This window comes from Misgurnus anguillicaudatus, chromosome 11, assembly GCF_027580225.2.
Source record: "Misgurnus anguillicaudatus chromosome 11, ASM2758022v2, whole genome shotgun sequence".
Classification (NCBI taxonomy): Eukaryota; Metazoa; Chordata; class Actinopteri; order Cypriniformes; family Cobitidae; genus Misgurnus; species Misgurnus anguillicaudatus.
In genome coordinates this window covers 24,341,234-24,358,263 of record NC_073347.2, presented here as the reverse complement: position 1 = coordinate 24,358,263, position 17,030 = coordinate 24,341,234, and the positions used below count along the sequence as shown (strand labels likewise).

The window sequence follows — 17,030 nt, the reverse complement described above, 5'->3', positions numbered from 1 at the left end:
TTCCATGCTACATTTTATTCTTGCACCTCTTTTCTTTGATCCACATCATCCATCTGTTCTTTATAATAATAATCAGATTATAAGTGTTACCCCTCGTTCAGACAGCCAGCGACATTATCGCTGTGTGTCGCTTGTCTCTTTCAATGAGGCGTTTCTAAATCTGCTTGTGATAAACAAATGAGTACCATCCACGCCAATAACTGACGAGAGAAGGATGACGTGAACTCCACTGCTTTGTTCTTATTGGTAGTCGCTCCCGAAAGTCGCTCGACATTTGCATAAAGTTAAACTTTTCTTAACTTTCTCGCGTCGCTGGACACGCCCATACGGTCGCCAACGGTCACTGTCGCTCGTGTCGCCGGAAGTCGCCAGGTTTCCATTGAAATTGATTGAGATCGCGTCGCTCTGCTACTGCTTGTCGTTGGCTGTCTGAACGAGGGGTAAGGGTTGTTCACCAAAGTCCTTGTTTCATTTTGCTCATCATCTCACCATAAAAGAACAATTATTAATGCTGTGTGTAAACTACTGCATGTGCAATAAAGATACGTTTATGTGAGAATTTGTCTGGCCACACAGACTGTAATAATAATGTTGTATAATGTTGAACAATAACAGCCGATAACATACTGCTAGTTGTGTAGATTTTGATCAGTGTTTTGTTGCATTTTACAAGATAAGGGCACTACCACACAATCTGGAATTGACCAATAGGATACCACCCTCACAACACAACAGGAAGTGTGTGCTGTAACAACTACTTAGTCACCAATATATCAGACGAGTAAGTTGATCTTTGCTGATTTTTGTTTAAAAACAGCTGATGATAAGGGCTGATTATATCCACCTGTTCGCGAACATGTGGTGGTTTGCAGGGAATTGCACATTGATTGTGTCGTGAGTTAATGGAAAAAAATTAATTATAATTCAATTATAAAATTTCAATAATGAATTTTAAACTTAAAAGGTCTAAACAAAATGCTTACTTACAAAATATGTATTTTATTTCTTTAATCTGTCATGTGACATTACACAGCAGTGCATATCTCTAAAAACTGAACTGCATATCTCTAAAGCCTATTTCAAGTAAATCAATTTGTTCAAGGGTATTCGGCTGACCAAATAGTTTGAAATCCCTGAAAACAAGTAACAATAACAACAGAACTGCAGATTGTATGCTCTGCTCTTATTTAATCGACCACAGTATGAGACGCAATTGTTCAACTCCTAGAGTTTACATTTCAAGTTCTGATCTTCGAACAGAAAAAAATTGGCATTCAGATGGATATCCGTTTGGAATTTGCAACTTATGCTGTCCAGCTTTTTCTCTTTAACCCCTTTCTCCCAGTTCCCGAAAAATGAAACTGAGTTGGTAAATGAAACTGAAACTTAACTGCTGCATTGTTCCATAGTGAACAGTCAGAGAACAGACTGAAGTATCACCACAGCAGTGGAGCAGTGAAGGAAGGAAGCATTGCCCAAAAATCTTCCAAGCAGCTAAAAACAGTTCAGCATCTTCTACCTCTCAATTTGCCACCATTCAGGTAAGTCTGCAAAATGATATGCAAAATTAATATTTAGTGTGTTTATAAATGAAAATAATTTGGTATATTTTATCTAAATCTGCTTGAATACTTTATTAAATTTAAGGTGTACATAAACGGTCTGTAAGGGGTTACATAGTCAAGAAATGCAATGATCTTTGTGGTCTTCCAACGAGTTGATGATCTAGCTGTGCCTAGGAGTTTTTTAAGTTAAAGGGGCGGTTTCCCGGACAAGGATTAGCTTAATCCAGGACTAGGCCTTAGTTTAATTAGGAAATATAACTAGTTTTAACAAACATGCATTACTAAAAACATTACCTGTGTGCATTTTGAGGTAAAACAAAGGGCACTGATGTATTTTAAGATATGTCGGTGCAAGTTGTTTTCAGTTTGGAGAGCTCTTAAAAGTGTTTAAGTCTAGGACTAGTCTAATCCCTGTCCGGGAAACCGCCCTATATGTGACTGCACTTTCTCTGTTGGCTTAGCATCACGCCTGTGGAGTGTGGAATGACCTGCCGAATCCGACCTCCTAACTCAAAACATATCTTTTTACACCAGTGTACAGTGTAAACAGTGTCAGGGGTGTCAAACTCAGCTCCTGTGTAGGCAGTACAGCCGCTCACCCCTGTTGCTCATTCAGCATATTGAAGTGAATGCAGTAGGCTAAACACATGCGAACGCGCCATTCCCGCATCTGCCGCGCTCTCACCTCATTTTTGCACCTGAATGCAGATAGTGTTCGACTTCAAACAGCGCTGCACAGATCGAACATTACATCAAAGTACCGCGAGAGCAATGTAAAAGCATGCGGGGCTGCGCCGATTGGTTTGCGCAGTGCCAAGAGAATACATCACAATTGATGCCCGGGAAGTGGTTTTGCTCGCGAGGCTAAAAAAATGTCCAAAATAAATCACGTGGATCACTTTTAACTTTCAGGTGAGTTCACAAACCTGTAAGTCTTTATAGTTTTGGCACCACCAACATTATGAGGCATTGTTTAATTTCGAATATTTTTTATTTAATACAGGTTTCATCACTGCTCCAGAAAGGTTTAAAAACAGATAGCAGTCAACTGTACATCTGTGTACAAATTTTTTTTATATATTTTTGTGTAGCCTAATTGTGTTTGTATAGCTGTCAAGATATAAATATCAGTTATAAAAGATTGTTAAAAATATTTAAAAATGTTAATATTTTTATACAGTTTTACAAGTGTCTGATTTTGTTATTGTTGTTTTTTACTAAAGGGGTTGAGGGCACCACAATACAAGTCCGCTTAGGGCACCAATTTAGAGAGATTGGATCCAACCTCCATACAACAGAGTTGGTTTTAGCGAAACTCTGCAGGACGGTGGCCCTCCAGAAGCTGAGTTTGACACCTGTGGACTGTAGTTGATTTTTAATGCCGTTTTTATTTCTTTTATTATGTGCTTATACAGTGTTTTTTTTTAATATTTTGTTTCTTAATTTTGGTCAGAACGGGGTGGTTTTAAACCTGCCTTGCATTACACGATTCTCATTGCAATTTGTACGTTTTTTTACTAGGTGGCTAATTCGTATTAATTCGTACAACCACATTTGTATGTATTATGTACAACTGGCTTTTGCCCCTGTGACGTTGGGGTTATGGGTGAGGTTTCATTGTTTTTTTATAATAATAATAAAAAAAACGAGGTGGCTAATTCGTATTAATTCGTACAATCACATTCATATGTTTGTGTACAATGGCTTTTGCCCCTGTGACGTTGGGGTTATGGGTGAGGTTTCATTGGTTTTTTTTTATTATCTTAATACAAATTCATACAAATTAGCAAACACATAAAATATGTTCAAATTCTTGTGAGATCAGGCTTCAATACCTTGCCTTATTGTTGATAATATTTTAATATTAAAGGCTTAAAGGAATAGTCTACTCATTTTCAATATTAAACTATGTTGTTACCTTAACTAAGAAGATTTGATACATCCCTCTATCATCTGTGTGCGTGCACGTAAGCGCTGGAGCGCGCTGCGACACTTCGATAGCATTTCGCTTAGCCCCATTCATTCAATGGTATCAAACAGAGATAAAGTTAGAAGTGACCAAACACATCAACGTTTTTCCTATTTAAGACGAGTAGTTATACGAGCAAGTTTGGTGGTACAAAATAAAACGTAGCGCTTTTCTAAGCGGATTTAAAAGAGGAACTATATTGTGTGGCGTAATAGCACTTTAGCGAGTACTTCGACTCGCCTGAAAAGTCCGCTCCCCTTCTCACTCTCATAATGGGAGAGGGAGGGTGTTACTGCGCCGAGTCCGCTTAGAGTACTCCCATAAGTGCTATTACGCCATACAATATAGTTCCTCTTTTAAATCCGCTTAGAAAAGCGCTACGTTTTATTTTGTACCACCAAACTTGCTCGTATAACTACTCGTCTTAAATAGGAAAAACGTTGATGTGTTTGGTCACTTCTAACTTTATCTCTGATTGGTACCATTGAATGAATGGGGCTAAGCTAAATGCTATCGAAGTGTCGAAGCGCGCTCCAGCGCTTATGTGCACGCACACAGATGACAGAGGGATGTATCAACAATTCTTAGTTAAGGTAATAACATAGTTTAATATTGAAAATGAGTAGACTATTCCTTTAAATACTGCTGTCATGTTTAGCATGAACACAGCAATAAATGATCTACCATCTTTTACATTTTTTAAAACCTGGTTTTTACCTCTATGGCTGTTACATTAAACAAATGCTGTTACTAAAGAAAATGTGGATCACACAGGTGGAAACACTAAACCGGTGAAAACCCTCGCCTCTTCTTCAATGGACAAATCAAAGTGAGTATGCTGAAAACAATAATGATGTTAAAGGCGGAGTGCACGATTTCTGAAATACGCTTTGGAAAAAGGAGTCGGGCCGACTACCAAAACACACTTGTAGCCAATCAGCAGTAAGTTGCGTGTCTACTAAACAACATCGTTGCATATGTATGGGGCAGGTCTATCAAAAGAAGGTCCAGATTCTACTGGGGTACGGGCGTGTTTGTTTAGGTGATTTCAAATGTCAACATTGGCTTTTAGGGATCATGGACCCTGCCTTTAAGGAGGAATTTAAATAGTAATAAAAAACAGAAAAAATAAATTGTTAAATGTTTTCTTGAATTTATAGTGTTTTTAATGTTTTTTACAGAGATTTGAAACCTAACGCTGAAGGAATAATGTATGTGATGCATGAGCTTAAAGAGAAAAAATGTACAGACAACACCCTACTCTCCAACTTGGACTTTGCTGAGGGTTTCCTGAGAGATCATCCCTTAAACTTGACCTCAAAGCTATTGGTTAAAGGCAATTGGTCACATGTGAAAATTGGCAGCAGTACATCACGTGTTTTTACTGTGAGCTCAGACAATGATCACAACACCCATCTCAACCTCTATATACAATGCTGTGATAAAGTACATAAGAGCCGGATTGAGGAATGGCACTTTTTTGGCCACTCCTGCCAGGATGAAATCAAATCCTGTTTTATACAGGCAGAAGCAGCAATTCCTCCGAATGGTCTTGATAAACTTATGATCAAATGCAACAGGTTTTCAATCACTTACTCCAACTCATCCTTTGGGTCAAAATTTAAAACTGTGGAAACGAATTGTCAGTTTAGGCTTGAGACGATAACTGTTGAGGGTTTGCTGAGAAGGAAGTCCTGGCTACAGAAAGAGAAATCCACATGCCATGATTTGATAGCATGTCTAGATCATCTCATCAAGCTCTATCTCACCACACCTGATGCTCCAAAAAACAACTGCAGATTCATCATACATGCAGACAAAGAAATAGTCCGAATTGTCTCTGCAAGTGATCCTAATGAAAAAGAGTATGTATTGCTGTGTGATAATGATAAAGTGGTCTCTATGTATCCTCAAAAATGGCAGTAGATGCTATGAAAGATCTCAGAAATACTTCTACACATGTTGTGGTTAAACATGCTCTCATTTATATCGCTCGAGGGCTGTCCAAGGAAATTACTTTATTCCCAGTATTCCCTGGGTATCAAACCCATGACCATATAGTGGCATGCTTTAACCGTAATTTTACAATGTGCTACAAAAACATTTTATCCTGTTTTAATGTGTAGACATTTTAGTGAAACAAAGTATTATTCAAAATAATTTTTTCATCAAAATGTTATGGATTGCCGTTTTAAAAACTGTCAAATTGTAGCTTGCTTTATGTTGTGCCATCTCTGTTGTAACTTTTTCTATTGTGCTATTAACATAAAAAAATCGGAAATAAATGTGTTTTCTGTGTAACATTCCCTACATATTTCACAACAATGCTTCAATAAAGAAAATTCAAAATGCAAAAATACTTTGGGTGTCTTTCTTGTTTTTTGCTGTCCTAAAGTAAACTTGCTTGACTTTTTTTAACTCCATGCAAGTAAGAATGCCATGAAAACGAAACTAAATTTTGTTTCTGCACGTTTTTTAGACTGACGATATCCTTGTTGCTGAAACTCTATATAACTGCTGAATTTATTCTGCTTGGCAATGGACAAAGGATTGTGAGTAGATCCACATTAGTCTTTATTGACAATTACAGCCAATGACAAGAGCTTTCTGCTCTTATGGTTTACCCATCACGTATTGATGGCTATACTTGAGTTGTGTATGGGTATGCCAAAATATACTATCATATTAATGTAAAATAATAAGATGTCTGAATGTTTAGAAAAGTATTTTAAACTCAATAATGCATTCACTGATATCATTTACATTTAGGAATGACTTTAACACAAGTTTGTTTGTTTTCTTAAAAGTAAATATTTTGATGAGGAATCTCTCGACCTGGACTGTCTCCTTTCAGTGAAAGTTCGATTACATAAACAGGGATTGCTGGACTCACAACTGAAGACCAACCTTCAGTTCTCCATCCAAGCCATAGAGCACTTTCCTGCATCCAAGCGGTATAATGCCTGTCTAACGGTGGAGGGAGACGATTTTCTTGTAAAGATCATTGCAGGAAATCCAGTGTTCTATTATACAGTCCATACAGGTCCAAACGGGCCACAGCTTCATCAAAAAGTCAAGCCAGAGTCAAAACTCACAACTACCAGCCTGTCAGCGAGCCACTTTGCTGGGCATCAATGCCGTGATGAGATTGAGAGCTGCATGGAGCAAGCCAGAAAGGTTCTGAGCCAAATGACGGAAGAAAAATCATCAAATCTGGATAAGATGGAAATAAAGATAACCTGTGGAGAGTTGCACCTAACATACAGTACCCATCAGCCCCAGCAAACCATCTATATCCAACCACGCCGCAGAATCTCTTTTGGAAAAACTATGTCTGTGGAGAAGATCCTGGAGACAAAGACATATCTGGAGAAGAGTGGAGAGATGGGGAAAAGCCTGTTAACCTGTTTCCAGCATGTGCTGCAGATAACTGATAACTACTGGGAAAACAATCATCGAATTATGCTTCAGGGTGATACGCAGATATTGGAGTTTGTCATTGGCAAACTAAACAAACATGCAACCCAGGATTTCTTCTACACTGATGCTCAGACCAACGTTCAAAAGAAACAGATCATAGACAGAATGATTTACTGAGTACTGATTAGAAATAAAGAAAAAGTGCTTCTGCGTATCTATTACTTTATGAATCAGTAGATAATACTTAAGTAAACATGCTAATGGAAACTGCAGAAATTAAACCAGTAATAAATCTAGTTTAAGTGTGGTCATTACTGCAAGGGCAGATTTTGTATATCATTATTGTGGCTTGCTCCTAACACTATTACAGAAATATAGTATTATACAGAAATAAAATTGTGTTGAAACTGGTGTTTTGTGGCATGAAAACTTCTTAATATTTACTGTATAATCCTGACAGATGTCTTAAGGCCAAACCATACAATACAACCTAATGACATTTCTTCTTTTAGAAAAAGAGAAAATATGCATGGTGTGCATCTTTCCCTCCCTCCCTCCTCCTTTCCAACACATGACTCATTGCTTCTTCCTTAAAAACGAAACTAAACTCTAACCAGGAAGAGCTTTGTGAAATTGAAACTTAACTCATTTTTGAGAATAGTCTATAAGCTTTAACATCACTGAACCACTGAAAGAAGACACGTTCTACCTTTAATTTGACCATTATTTAGGTAAGTCTGTGTCCTTCACCACCGTTTTCACAATATACAGTAGTAAACAGGGTAATTTGTGTCTTCTAGGTGAAAACAGTGTTTGGAAATGAATTTGTTTTGAGGAGACAGTATATTTAGAAAGGAGAAATTATTAAGTTCCTACACTGTCTCCTAAACAAAACACCTAAAACAGTTTATTTATTATCGACTTGCTTATTAAACATGTGAACTGCTGAAATATATTATAAAACTAAATTGGCATGTTAAGGTTACAAACAAGATATTTCATACTAAACTAGTTTTGGAAAAATAGTTGTTTTAAAGCTTTGTATGTATGCTACTGGTTTCAGAAATAAACCTTTTAAGTTATTAAGATGTAGGTAAATTACAATTCTGCGTTTTTATTATTTTAGTATTGTTCCTTTTTAACTTTTATAAACTACTATTATATAACAAATATTATCTGCTTTTGTGGTTTCTTTTACAATTGAAGACCGCAGATGCAAAACCCCCTGGTATCTGACATGTTTTCTTGGATGGACTCTCAATGGATTTTGCAAACAAACCAGTTATTCTAAATGACCTGAGGGTGTCAAAGTGGATTTGAAGCAAAAGTATTTGATGAACTTATAATACCTACTGAGAGCATTCGGTTAATAATGTTAATATTAGGGATGCACCGATAGGATTTTTTGGTCCGATACCGATTTAAACAGACAACTTTTGGCCGATACTGATGCCGATACCGATATTAAAACACTTGTATACAATACTATACAGTTGGTCTATTAGCTAGTTTATTTCTGCATCAAATTATTTTTACTGAACATGGATTGGATCTAATTCACATTCAGCTGACCAACATAATAAGAGAGGCACAAATTAAGCTAAAACAAATATAATAAGACAGCATGACAACCTTCAAAGGTGGTTTTTGCTACTCAGCATTTATTTTATTAACAACATTAAAGGAACAGTATGTAGAATTGTGGCCAAAACTGGTATTGCAATCACAAAACTTGTGGCTAAAACTGGTACTGCAGTCACACAACTGGTGGCCAGTACACAAAATGACAACATAAACATCAGTTGAGGGCTGCAACTCCACTTTTTAAATGACAATATCCTGGCTGGACCTCTGTTGTCAGTGATATAAGTTTTTGAAATGAAAATTATTTCTTAATGTCTAGTGACATATCAGTTCCATTTTATGTTTAATTGATATAAATTTCTTACATACTGTTCCTTTAACTCATTTTTTACATATAATGGATTTCTTTATGCAGTTAATTAATAAACAATCGGTAACGGGCTTTCTTGTGCTATTGCCGATATGCCGATGGTTTTAAATTCATCAAAAATCGGCCGATAAATATCGGTGGCCGATACATCGGTGCATCACTAGTTAATATCATTTTTGATGGAGGTGGCATTTAGCAGCTTTTGCATCTGAGCTCCTCTATTATTACCTGAAAGTGCAATATTCCTTACTTATAAATTAACAATGAAGCTAATGCATCTTTCAGGTGGAAATTTAACACACAACACAAACCTTCTCTCAATGGACACCTCACTGTAAGTACACGTTAAATAATATTTATCTACAAAAGGATAATATCTTTATAATATACAATAAACGAGAAAATATGTATGCATTTTTATAGCTGTTACACTAGTTTTCACCCTAACACGGAAGGCATCATGTCTGCGAGGAACGATCTGCAAAAAAAGAAATGTACGGACAGCATCCTCCTCTCCAATCTGGCCTTTGCAGAGAGTGTTCTTAGAAACCATCCTCTGAAAGAGTCTTCAAAGCTGCTGGTTAAAGGAGAATATTCCTATGTACAAATTGGTGACAGTGAGGAAAACATTTTTACCGTAACATTAGAAGACCAAAAACCCCATCTTAACCTCTGTATCTACGACAGCCAGGGTCCAAAAATAAAAAAATGTAACATAAAAGCCTGTCACTTTTTTGGCCACGCATGCCAGGATGAGATCGCATCCTGTTTTGTTCAGGCTAGAGAAGCCGTTCCTGCTGATGGGGTGAACTTATTACACATCACATGCAACAGGTTCTCCATCATCTACACCACCCCGTGTGTAGATCTAATCAAAACCGTGACAACTAAGTGTCAGTTTAAGCTCGAGACCATCACTGCTGAGGGTTTGCTGGAGAGGAAAATTTGGCTACAGAAAGAGAAATCCACATGTAATGAATTGATAGCATGTCTAGATCATCTCATCAAGCTATATCTTACCACACCTGATGCTCCAAAGAATAACTGTAGATTTATCATACATGGAAACAAAGAACTTGTACGAATTTTCTCTTCAGGTGAACATTGTGAGAAAGAGTATTTATTACAACATGAGGGTTATAGTAAGTTATCAATGTTTCCTCCGGCGTGGGAGTAGTTGCTATGATGACAGAGGTTAGAAGTGTTGTTTTTCATACAGTAAAATGTCTTTATGCAATATACTATATATTAGCAAAGATTTAAATATTACAGCACCTATGATACAATCATAATGGGAAAACAAAATCAGATTGATGGTAACAATAAATGCAAACGTGGAAATGTGGTTTTATTTAAAGGTTTACTTGTATTTCACAGAAGAAATAATTTGCTACTTCAATCTACTGTATAGTTAAGACGAGATTAATTTTATTATCCAATGCACACACTTCTGTAGGTGTGTGAGGCATTTTACTGCTTTTCATCACGTTTTTCATGTCCACCTGTATGGATAATGTGTATTTATGTGATTAGTTTTGTGGTCCTTAAATTTGTTGGCACTACAGGTGTGGTATGGGAAATGTTCAGTAGGTGGCTAGACTTGAATTATAGGAAGAATTTGTTGCCCTGAACTGCTACAGGTTCATTTTGATTTTTATTTTACATTTTAAAATGTGGAAAGCAACTAATCTGTGTTTCTTTATGTTACAATATGTAAAAAAACAGCTTCAATCTTTACATTTTTGTAGGTCCTCATCTTGCATTTTGTTGTTTTCAGGCCTGAATACTAATAAACTATATTTTAATAAAGAACACAAATAAAACCTACAAAAATACAATTAGTTCTGCTTACAGTTTTTACGATTGCTTACACACAAAATCTTTTCATGCTTTTTCACACGATTTTTGAAACCTCTCACTCACAGTGCAAAACTACATAAAAGCTATTTCTCAGCCTTTGACTCAGTTTTCAATTGCATAAAACCCTTTTTTCAAAACACTACACACAATTATCTACCTAAAACACAAAGATCTATGAGGAAGTGACTTGCTTTCCTTTTTTCAAACACAACCAATCAAAATGCTACACTCATTCACCAGGTCACACAGACACACTCCTCACATGTGCAAACACTAATTGCTTAACTGATCACTAAGCAATCACTGCTTTACTTTACAGTAGTATAGATAGGCCTATAAATAGGTCAAAGGTCAGATTACCTGTTTTGGCAATCTGCACCCCACCCCCCTTGCCAGATCCTGGACCGTGACCTCACACACAATTTACTGTATTCTAGTGTAAAGAATATACTTTTGGTTTACATGTTTGTAGTTTTGTTGTATGCTTATGTATATAACAGTAATATTTGGCCTAATAAATATTTTCTGTTTCTACATCGCATTGGCGTTTTCAGTGTACTTGTTACCCCTCTCAGCAGATTACTTTCACTGTAGAACATTGTATTGAAATGTAGATATAAGCCTATGAAAGACCAAAGAGCTTTAGATTTTGAACAGCAGTGTTTAGATGTTATATCCAAAAATTTATTATTATGAAAGAAGTGTTTGCCATTTGATGCAAATGCTTCATTCTGACATGCGTTTGTGGCATTTTGTATGCAGTGTTGCATTTTGAAGGAGATATATGCCATTTTGCATTTTGTGTGTGCAGTTTTGAGAATTGTGTGTAGAGTTTTGAAAAAAAGAAGACTTAGTTTTGAAAACGTGTGTAAGCAATTGGTAAAAACTGTAATAGGTTACTGGAATTATATTATAATCTGCCAGTTGTACAACATCTTGTATGTGTGTGTATACAGGCTTGGCTTGACTAGACCACAACATTTTTGAAAATATCTTTAAAAAAAAAAAAAACTGAATAATAAAAAAATAACGCAGCTGACTTTTTGGTTTCGCTCAACGAAACTCAAGATTTCCTTAGGCGGTGCACGATGTTGTGGAAAATAATGCCACCGGAAGAACCATACCTTCTCGTTTTCAAGCACCTTTCATGGCCGTGCGAGCACGCCAAAGTCTGTTGTTTGTAAAATCGTCATTGTTTTTGCTGAAGTTGAGTAAAGACATTAATGAAATTGTAATAGACATTTAGTTGAATTGCTAAACTACAAGTGAACTGAATTTTTATATATTTGAACGACGACCACGGGAGTTTTACCACCCCCAAAATCTGCTTGAATAGACAAAGAATGTGAAGCAGCCTTATAGCCATGTAGTAGATGTCTGTATAGACTGAATAAAGAGTGTTATTTGGTGTAATTAGTGGTTTGTTTTTTGTATATCTGACTTTTCAGAAGTAGAATACGTAGAGGATATGGCAAACATCTTTTCCGGAAATCTCAGGTCGATATCTCAAAAATTAAAAAAGTTATAGCAAAAAAAAACTATAATTTTCATGATTCGGTCACACATTTTCTTGAATTTTAATGGAAAACATGGGACAAAATAAAATGATGATTTTCGAGTTTCAAATAGCCAGTATTTTTATTCTTGAACCCATAAACATGTTCTTGGTCTCATTTTTTCAAGCTCTTTCTATCCGAACAACTAGTTTTACCATTTTGAAAATTTTAGCAACATACACTGTCAAAAATAAAGGTACGAAGCTGTCATTGGGGCAGTACCCTTTAAAAAAGATCCTAATATGTACCATTTAGGTACAAATATGTACCTTTAAAAGGTACATTATGGCAGTTCAAAGTACTAATATGCACTCTTTGGGTACAAAGGTGTACCTTTTTGAAAGGGTACTGTCCCAGTGACAACTTTTGTACCTTTATTTCTGAGAGTGTACCTATTAATATATATCGACCATGTTCGTATAAAAGTGGATAGACATTATCATGACCCTGGAATGAACACAATGAGAGTCTATAAAACTAAATATATTAAAACAAATGTGTCTGTGTTTTATCATCTACTCCAGCACTTAAAAACACATGTCAACCAACTGAGTGTTTCATTATTTACTTGACCTCAGCTAACTGCTCTATTCAGTTCTCTCTAGTACTGCAAACCAAGGCCAACATCATATTCAAGAGAGAAACCACGTTACATCAGTACAAAAAATACTCGATAATTTAACAACACAATCCAAACAAAACATTATATCTGCTAAAACATCACTGCACTTCAGACAAACTCAGTTATTTTTAATCACAAGTCCCAGACCCTGGCTGTTTCTCAATTCCAAGAACGCAAAGAACGGACTTGCGTCCTCGTGGAGATCGGTCTTGCCAGGCGACCTGGGAAGAACGAACTCGGAAGTTTAGCCGCAATGACTTCTGGGGCGTAAAGCGATTTCAGCAAGGCTGCACTCGATGCATCCTCGATATCAAGAACACATCCGGGTATTTTCATGTGTCCTCTGTCCTTGCGTTCTTGAGAATTGGAATGAACTTCGACCGTTAATGATGACGTAGAGCGAGGACACGAGGACGCAAGATCGCTGAAGAACGCATATTGAGAAACAGCCTCTCTCCATTAAGAATGACGTCACTCTTCTTCCAGAGTGTTTCTTTAAACACATAATAACCACTGTATATTGTACCGTTACATGAGGCATGTACACTCTTCACTTTTCTCCACTTACTTTTAAGTCCAGCGATGTCTCAAACTCTGCTTTCTCTCTTTTCCCCATTATTTAATTCCAGTTTTTTGCAGGTTGATTTGTCTTGCAAGTCTTGCTCTACAATTTGCATAAGATTACATAGTTATATGGCGCCCCCTGTTGTTCTGGCGGAGTAGTGTAATACACAGAAATATAGCATTCACAGACAAATCATACTTTAATAATAATAAACTATAAACATTTACAAAGGAAGTGTCTTGAATATTTCATCTCTATGTCCTGCAGTACTTGGCTATGCAATTAAGAGTAAAGCAAATTAAGTCCAGATTAAATTAATTAAGGAAAGAAGAAAAAGGCAAAGAGTAATTGTTTAATAAAAAGTTGCAGATCAAAAGGCAATGGAGTGTTTGGTTGACTAACAAAATTAGGAGAGAGATCAGGACACAGTTTAGGTAGAAACTGTGTGTGTTTCTTATTCTCTTCTTAAAAGAGTCCATAAAAAACACTGAAGTTTTACATGCCAACAGAAGTTAATAACAGGTCCTATGAGGACAAATAGTTGTGTGCATGTGTGAATACAAACGAGTGTGTGAATGTTTGTGCGTGCATGTGCTTGTGAAGGAAGAATGATGTGTGGCTAAGTGTGTTTAACAGGCGTAAGTGAAAACAGGCCTGCTGGCTGTATGAGTAGATGGCCGTCTTCAGTCCATTACACATGCTTTCGCTTAGCATTTGATCGATATACCATGTGCAATCATCAACTGCAGGAATCCATTTGTGTGGTTGTGTGTGTGCACGCCAAAGTGCTTTTGCTTTGGCGTTTCACAGTGAAATTTAATGCAAAAATAAAAACTTGGCAGACGTTGTGTTGTCACACTAATCGGGGATCAGTTACCTTGAACCAAATTCTGCTCTGAACCAACCAACAGAAACTCTAAAACTACCGATACCTTCTTCAGCTCATGAGGAAAATGTAGCTCAGTTGACATTAAAGTGCTTTGTTACTGAATGATCATCATTACCAGGCAGGTTTCAGTTTACCACTTTAACAGTTAAAGATTTTTGTCTAATAGCAAAAGTATTGCTGCTTTCAGAAAACGGGTCTGTGTTTAATTGAGGTGCAGCAGTCCATGGAGACTGAGAATAGCCCTCACCATAGCAACAAAACCAAGATTCATGGGATTTTCCCACTAATTCAATGAGGGCCATTCACTCAACCTGGATGACAGACACAGATACAAAATAGTGTGTATAAAGTTACAGAGGAATAAAGCCATTTGCCATGAGTAAGTATTTTCCCACAGAAATGTGCAGAGGACCATCTGAGGTTTTCTCTCTCTCTCTCTCTCTCTCTGTGTGTGTGTGTGTCTCACACGACGCATAAAGAGCCCAGGGTCCTCAGCGATGAAGTAACTGCTTTGGCAAAGCCAATAGTAATTGAATACAGGGCTTGTTCTGTGTTTGATGAACACATTCATACTGTACATATTAAGAAACTTTGGACTCATGTGTGCATACATTGTGCATATAAACAGGCTTTTTTACTGAACTATGCAGAAAAGACGTAAAAAAGTAAAAAAAAAAACTTGTAGTTAAGGTATTTTAAGGGGGGGGTATGCATTTTGACTTATTAACACAGTTAAAGAGTTAGATTTCTCATGCTAAACATGGGCAAAGGTTCAAAACATTGGGTGTATGACAGAATATTTCTGTGCCATATGCTCTTCGTCTGGGTTCATACAAGTTTTGGAAACTACTGAATCTTTTGCATAAACAGTGCCACAAGTACAGTGGAAGTCCTTATATGGGCACTTAAAAAGAAATAGCCCATACACAAACCAAACAAGAGCTGACACAGAATTAATGTCACTAAAGAACTGTGTTGTTGTTTGTGAGCCTTAGCCTTAAACGGACAAAACGTGTTTCGTCCCTACATTGTCTCAGACGACAATGTTTGTCCTCTGGCAACTACCGTAGCTTCTCAATGTGTTTCGAAATTGAGGTTGGTTGCAATTCGTAATCTTAGCACTAGATGCCACTATATAAACCCATTACGGGCCCTATCATACACCCGGCGCAACACAAACGTTTTTTGCTAGTTTGAGCCCGACGCAGAACTGTTCAGCGCTACATTGTTTAAATAGCAAATGCATTTGAACCCATTTGTGCATGGGCACGCTGGTCTAAAAACGAGATGTGTTCAGAATCAGGCCCATTGTTGGCATGTTGCTATTTTGAGGCAACTTAAAGGCGCTCTAAGCGAATCTGTGTGACGTTACTTTTTGTTGATGTTTGAACTGTTTTCAAACAAACGGAGCATAGCTAATTCCTCCCCCTCCCTTCCGTGCTTTCATGAACGCGCCTAACCCCCACCCCCAAATCCTTCTTGTCGTTTATAGCTGAAACACTTTGTTATAGTTTTTGGTGGTAGGTTTGGCCACTTTGTTTTTATTGCAGTTTGTGGAGCCTAGACTGTCTACAGAGATCGCATTTTTTTACAGTTTGATCAGCGGACAGGCAGCAAGCAGATAGTGAGGAGATGTTTGCTGTATGTTAAAAAAGATGTTTTATGGTCTAAAACTCGTGAATTCACTTAGAGCACCTTTAAATAGACTACGCCATTGACCAACTAAAACCTGGTCTAAAGTCAATGCCGCAATATTGTTTTTGTTATTTAAAAGAGCGCGTTAGTAATATGCGCCTATAAACGAGAGAACAATGCGTGTTTGCTTATTACACACATGGAAAGCATTTTTAAATATAAAAAGGAAAGAATTAAAATGTAAAAGATTATTATTGAGTCTCTTGGACATAAATGAGAACCGATTACAAGACGGGTTTTTTTTAAATGCTACCCCACGGGTTTATTATATATGATGACTTTGTACATCTTGGTATGGTGAGATGAGAACCTTTTTAAATGCTTTTCAAAACACTCACAGTGCTGTCCAAGTGCTGAAACGTTTCGGCTATCTACACGTTTGTAAATTCTTTATCTCCTGTTTGTTACAAAAAAAAGGATTTTTAGATTACAAAGCTTTTCTTGCATATTTGTAAATTATTATTTGAGATAACACTGATCATGTAGGCTATCCATACATGTACAGCAATTAAAAGCCTGCTATTTTTACTTCCATGACTAAAAGAAAACAACTTTTAAAAAGAAACCAAAGCTTTTAATACAAAAAATATCAATTTTAATACAAATAAAAAACACATTTTTTTAGATTAATCTTAAACTGGTGGTCTTCTTCCTCCACTTAATTTTTCAGTTTACAAATTCTGCCATCTAAATAGAGAATCGGCATGGTGTGAGCGCAACTGGCATTTTAAAGGTGATGAGAGATGAGACTCTCATTGCTTTATTGCAAATTACGCCCAAAACACTCTCATTACTCATTACGAGAATAACAACCATTTTAGACTGTGCGCTAGGCGCACAAACCATTTTTCCTGTCATTTAATTGCCAAGTGAATTTCGAACACCCCCTTTAAGACTGTGCACCGTGCGCTTTAGAAAATGCGTTTAGAATGTTA

The 17,030-nt window shown here is 36.8% G+C and overlaps 1 protein-coding gene and 1 long non-coding RNA gene across 2 annotated transcripts; both read left to right on the top strand.

The window, feature by feature from the left end:
- Positions 1 to 1,400: 1,400 nt before the first annotated feature.
- Positions 1,401 to 7,146, top strand: LOC141368813 (uncharacterized). The gene is made up of 3 exons (XM_073873384.1): positions 1,401 to 1,541; positions 6,014 to 6,086; positions 6,342 to 7,146. The coding sequence occupies exons 2-3, from the start codon at positions 6,073 to 6,075 to the stop codon at positions 7,129 to 7,131; spliced, it is 804 nt and encodes a 267-aa protein (XP_073729485.1). The 5' UTR covers positions 1,401 to 1,541; positions 6,014 to 6,072; the 3' UTR covers positions 7,132 to 7,146.
- Positions 7,147 to 7,189: 43 nt separating this feature from the next.
- Positions 7,190 to 10,156, top strand: LOC141368812 (uncharacterized). Its single transcript, XR_012372176.1, has 3 exons — positions 7,190 to 7,685; positions 9,194 to 9,242; positions 9,332 to 10,156. It is a non-coding gene; the product is annotated as an uncharacterized lncRNA (long non-coding RNA).
- The last annotated feature ends 6,874 nt before the right edge of the window (positions 10,157 to 17,030 follow it).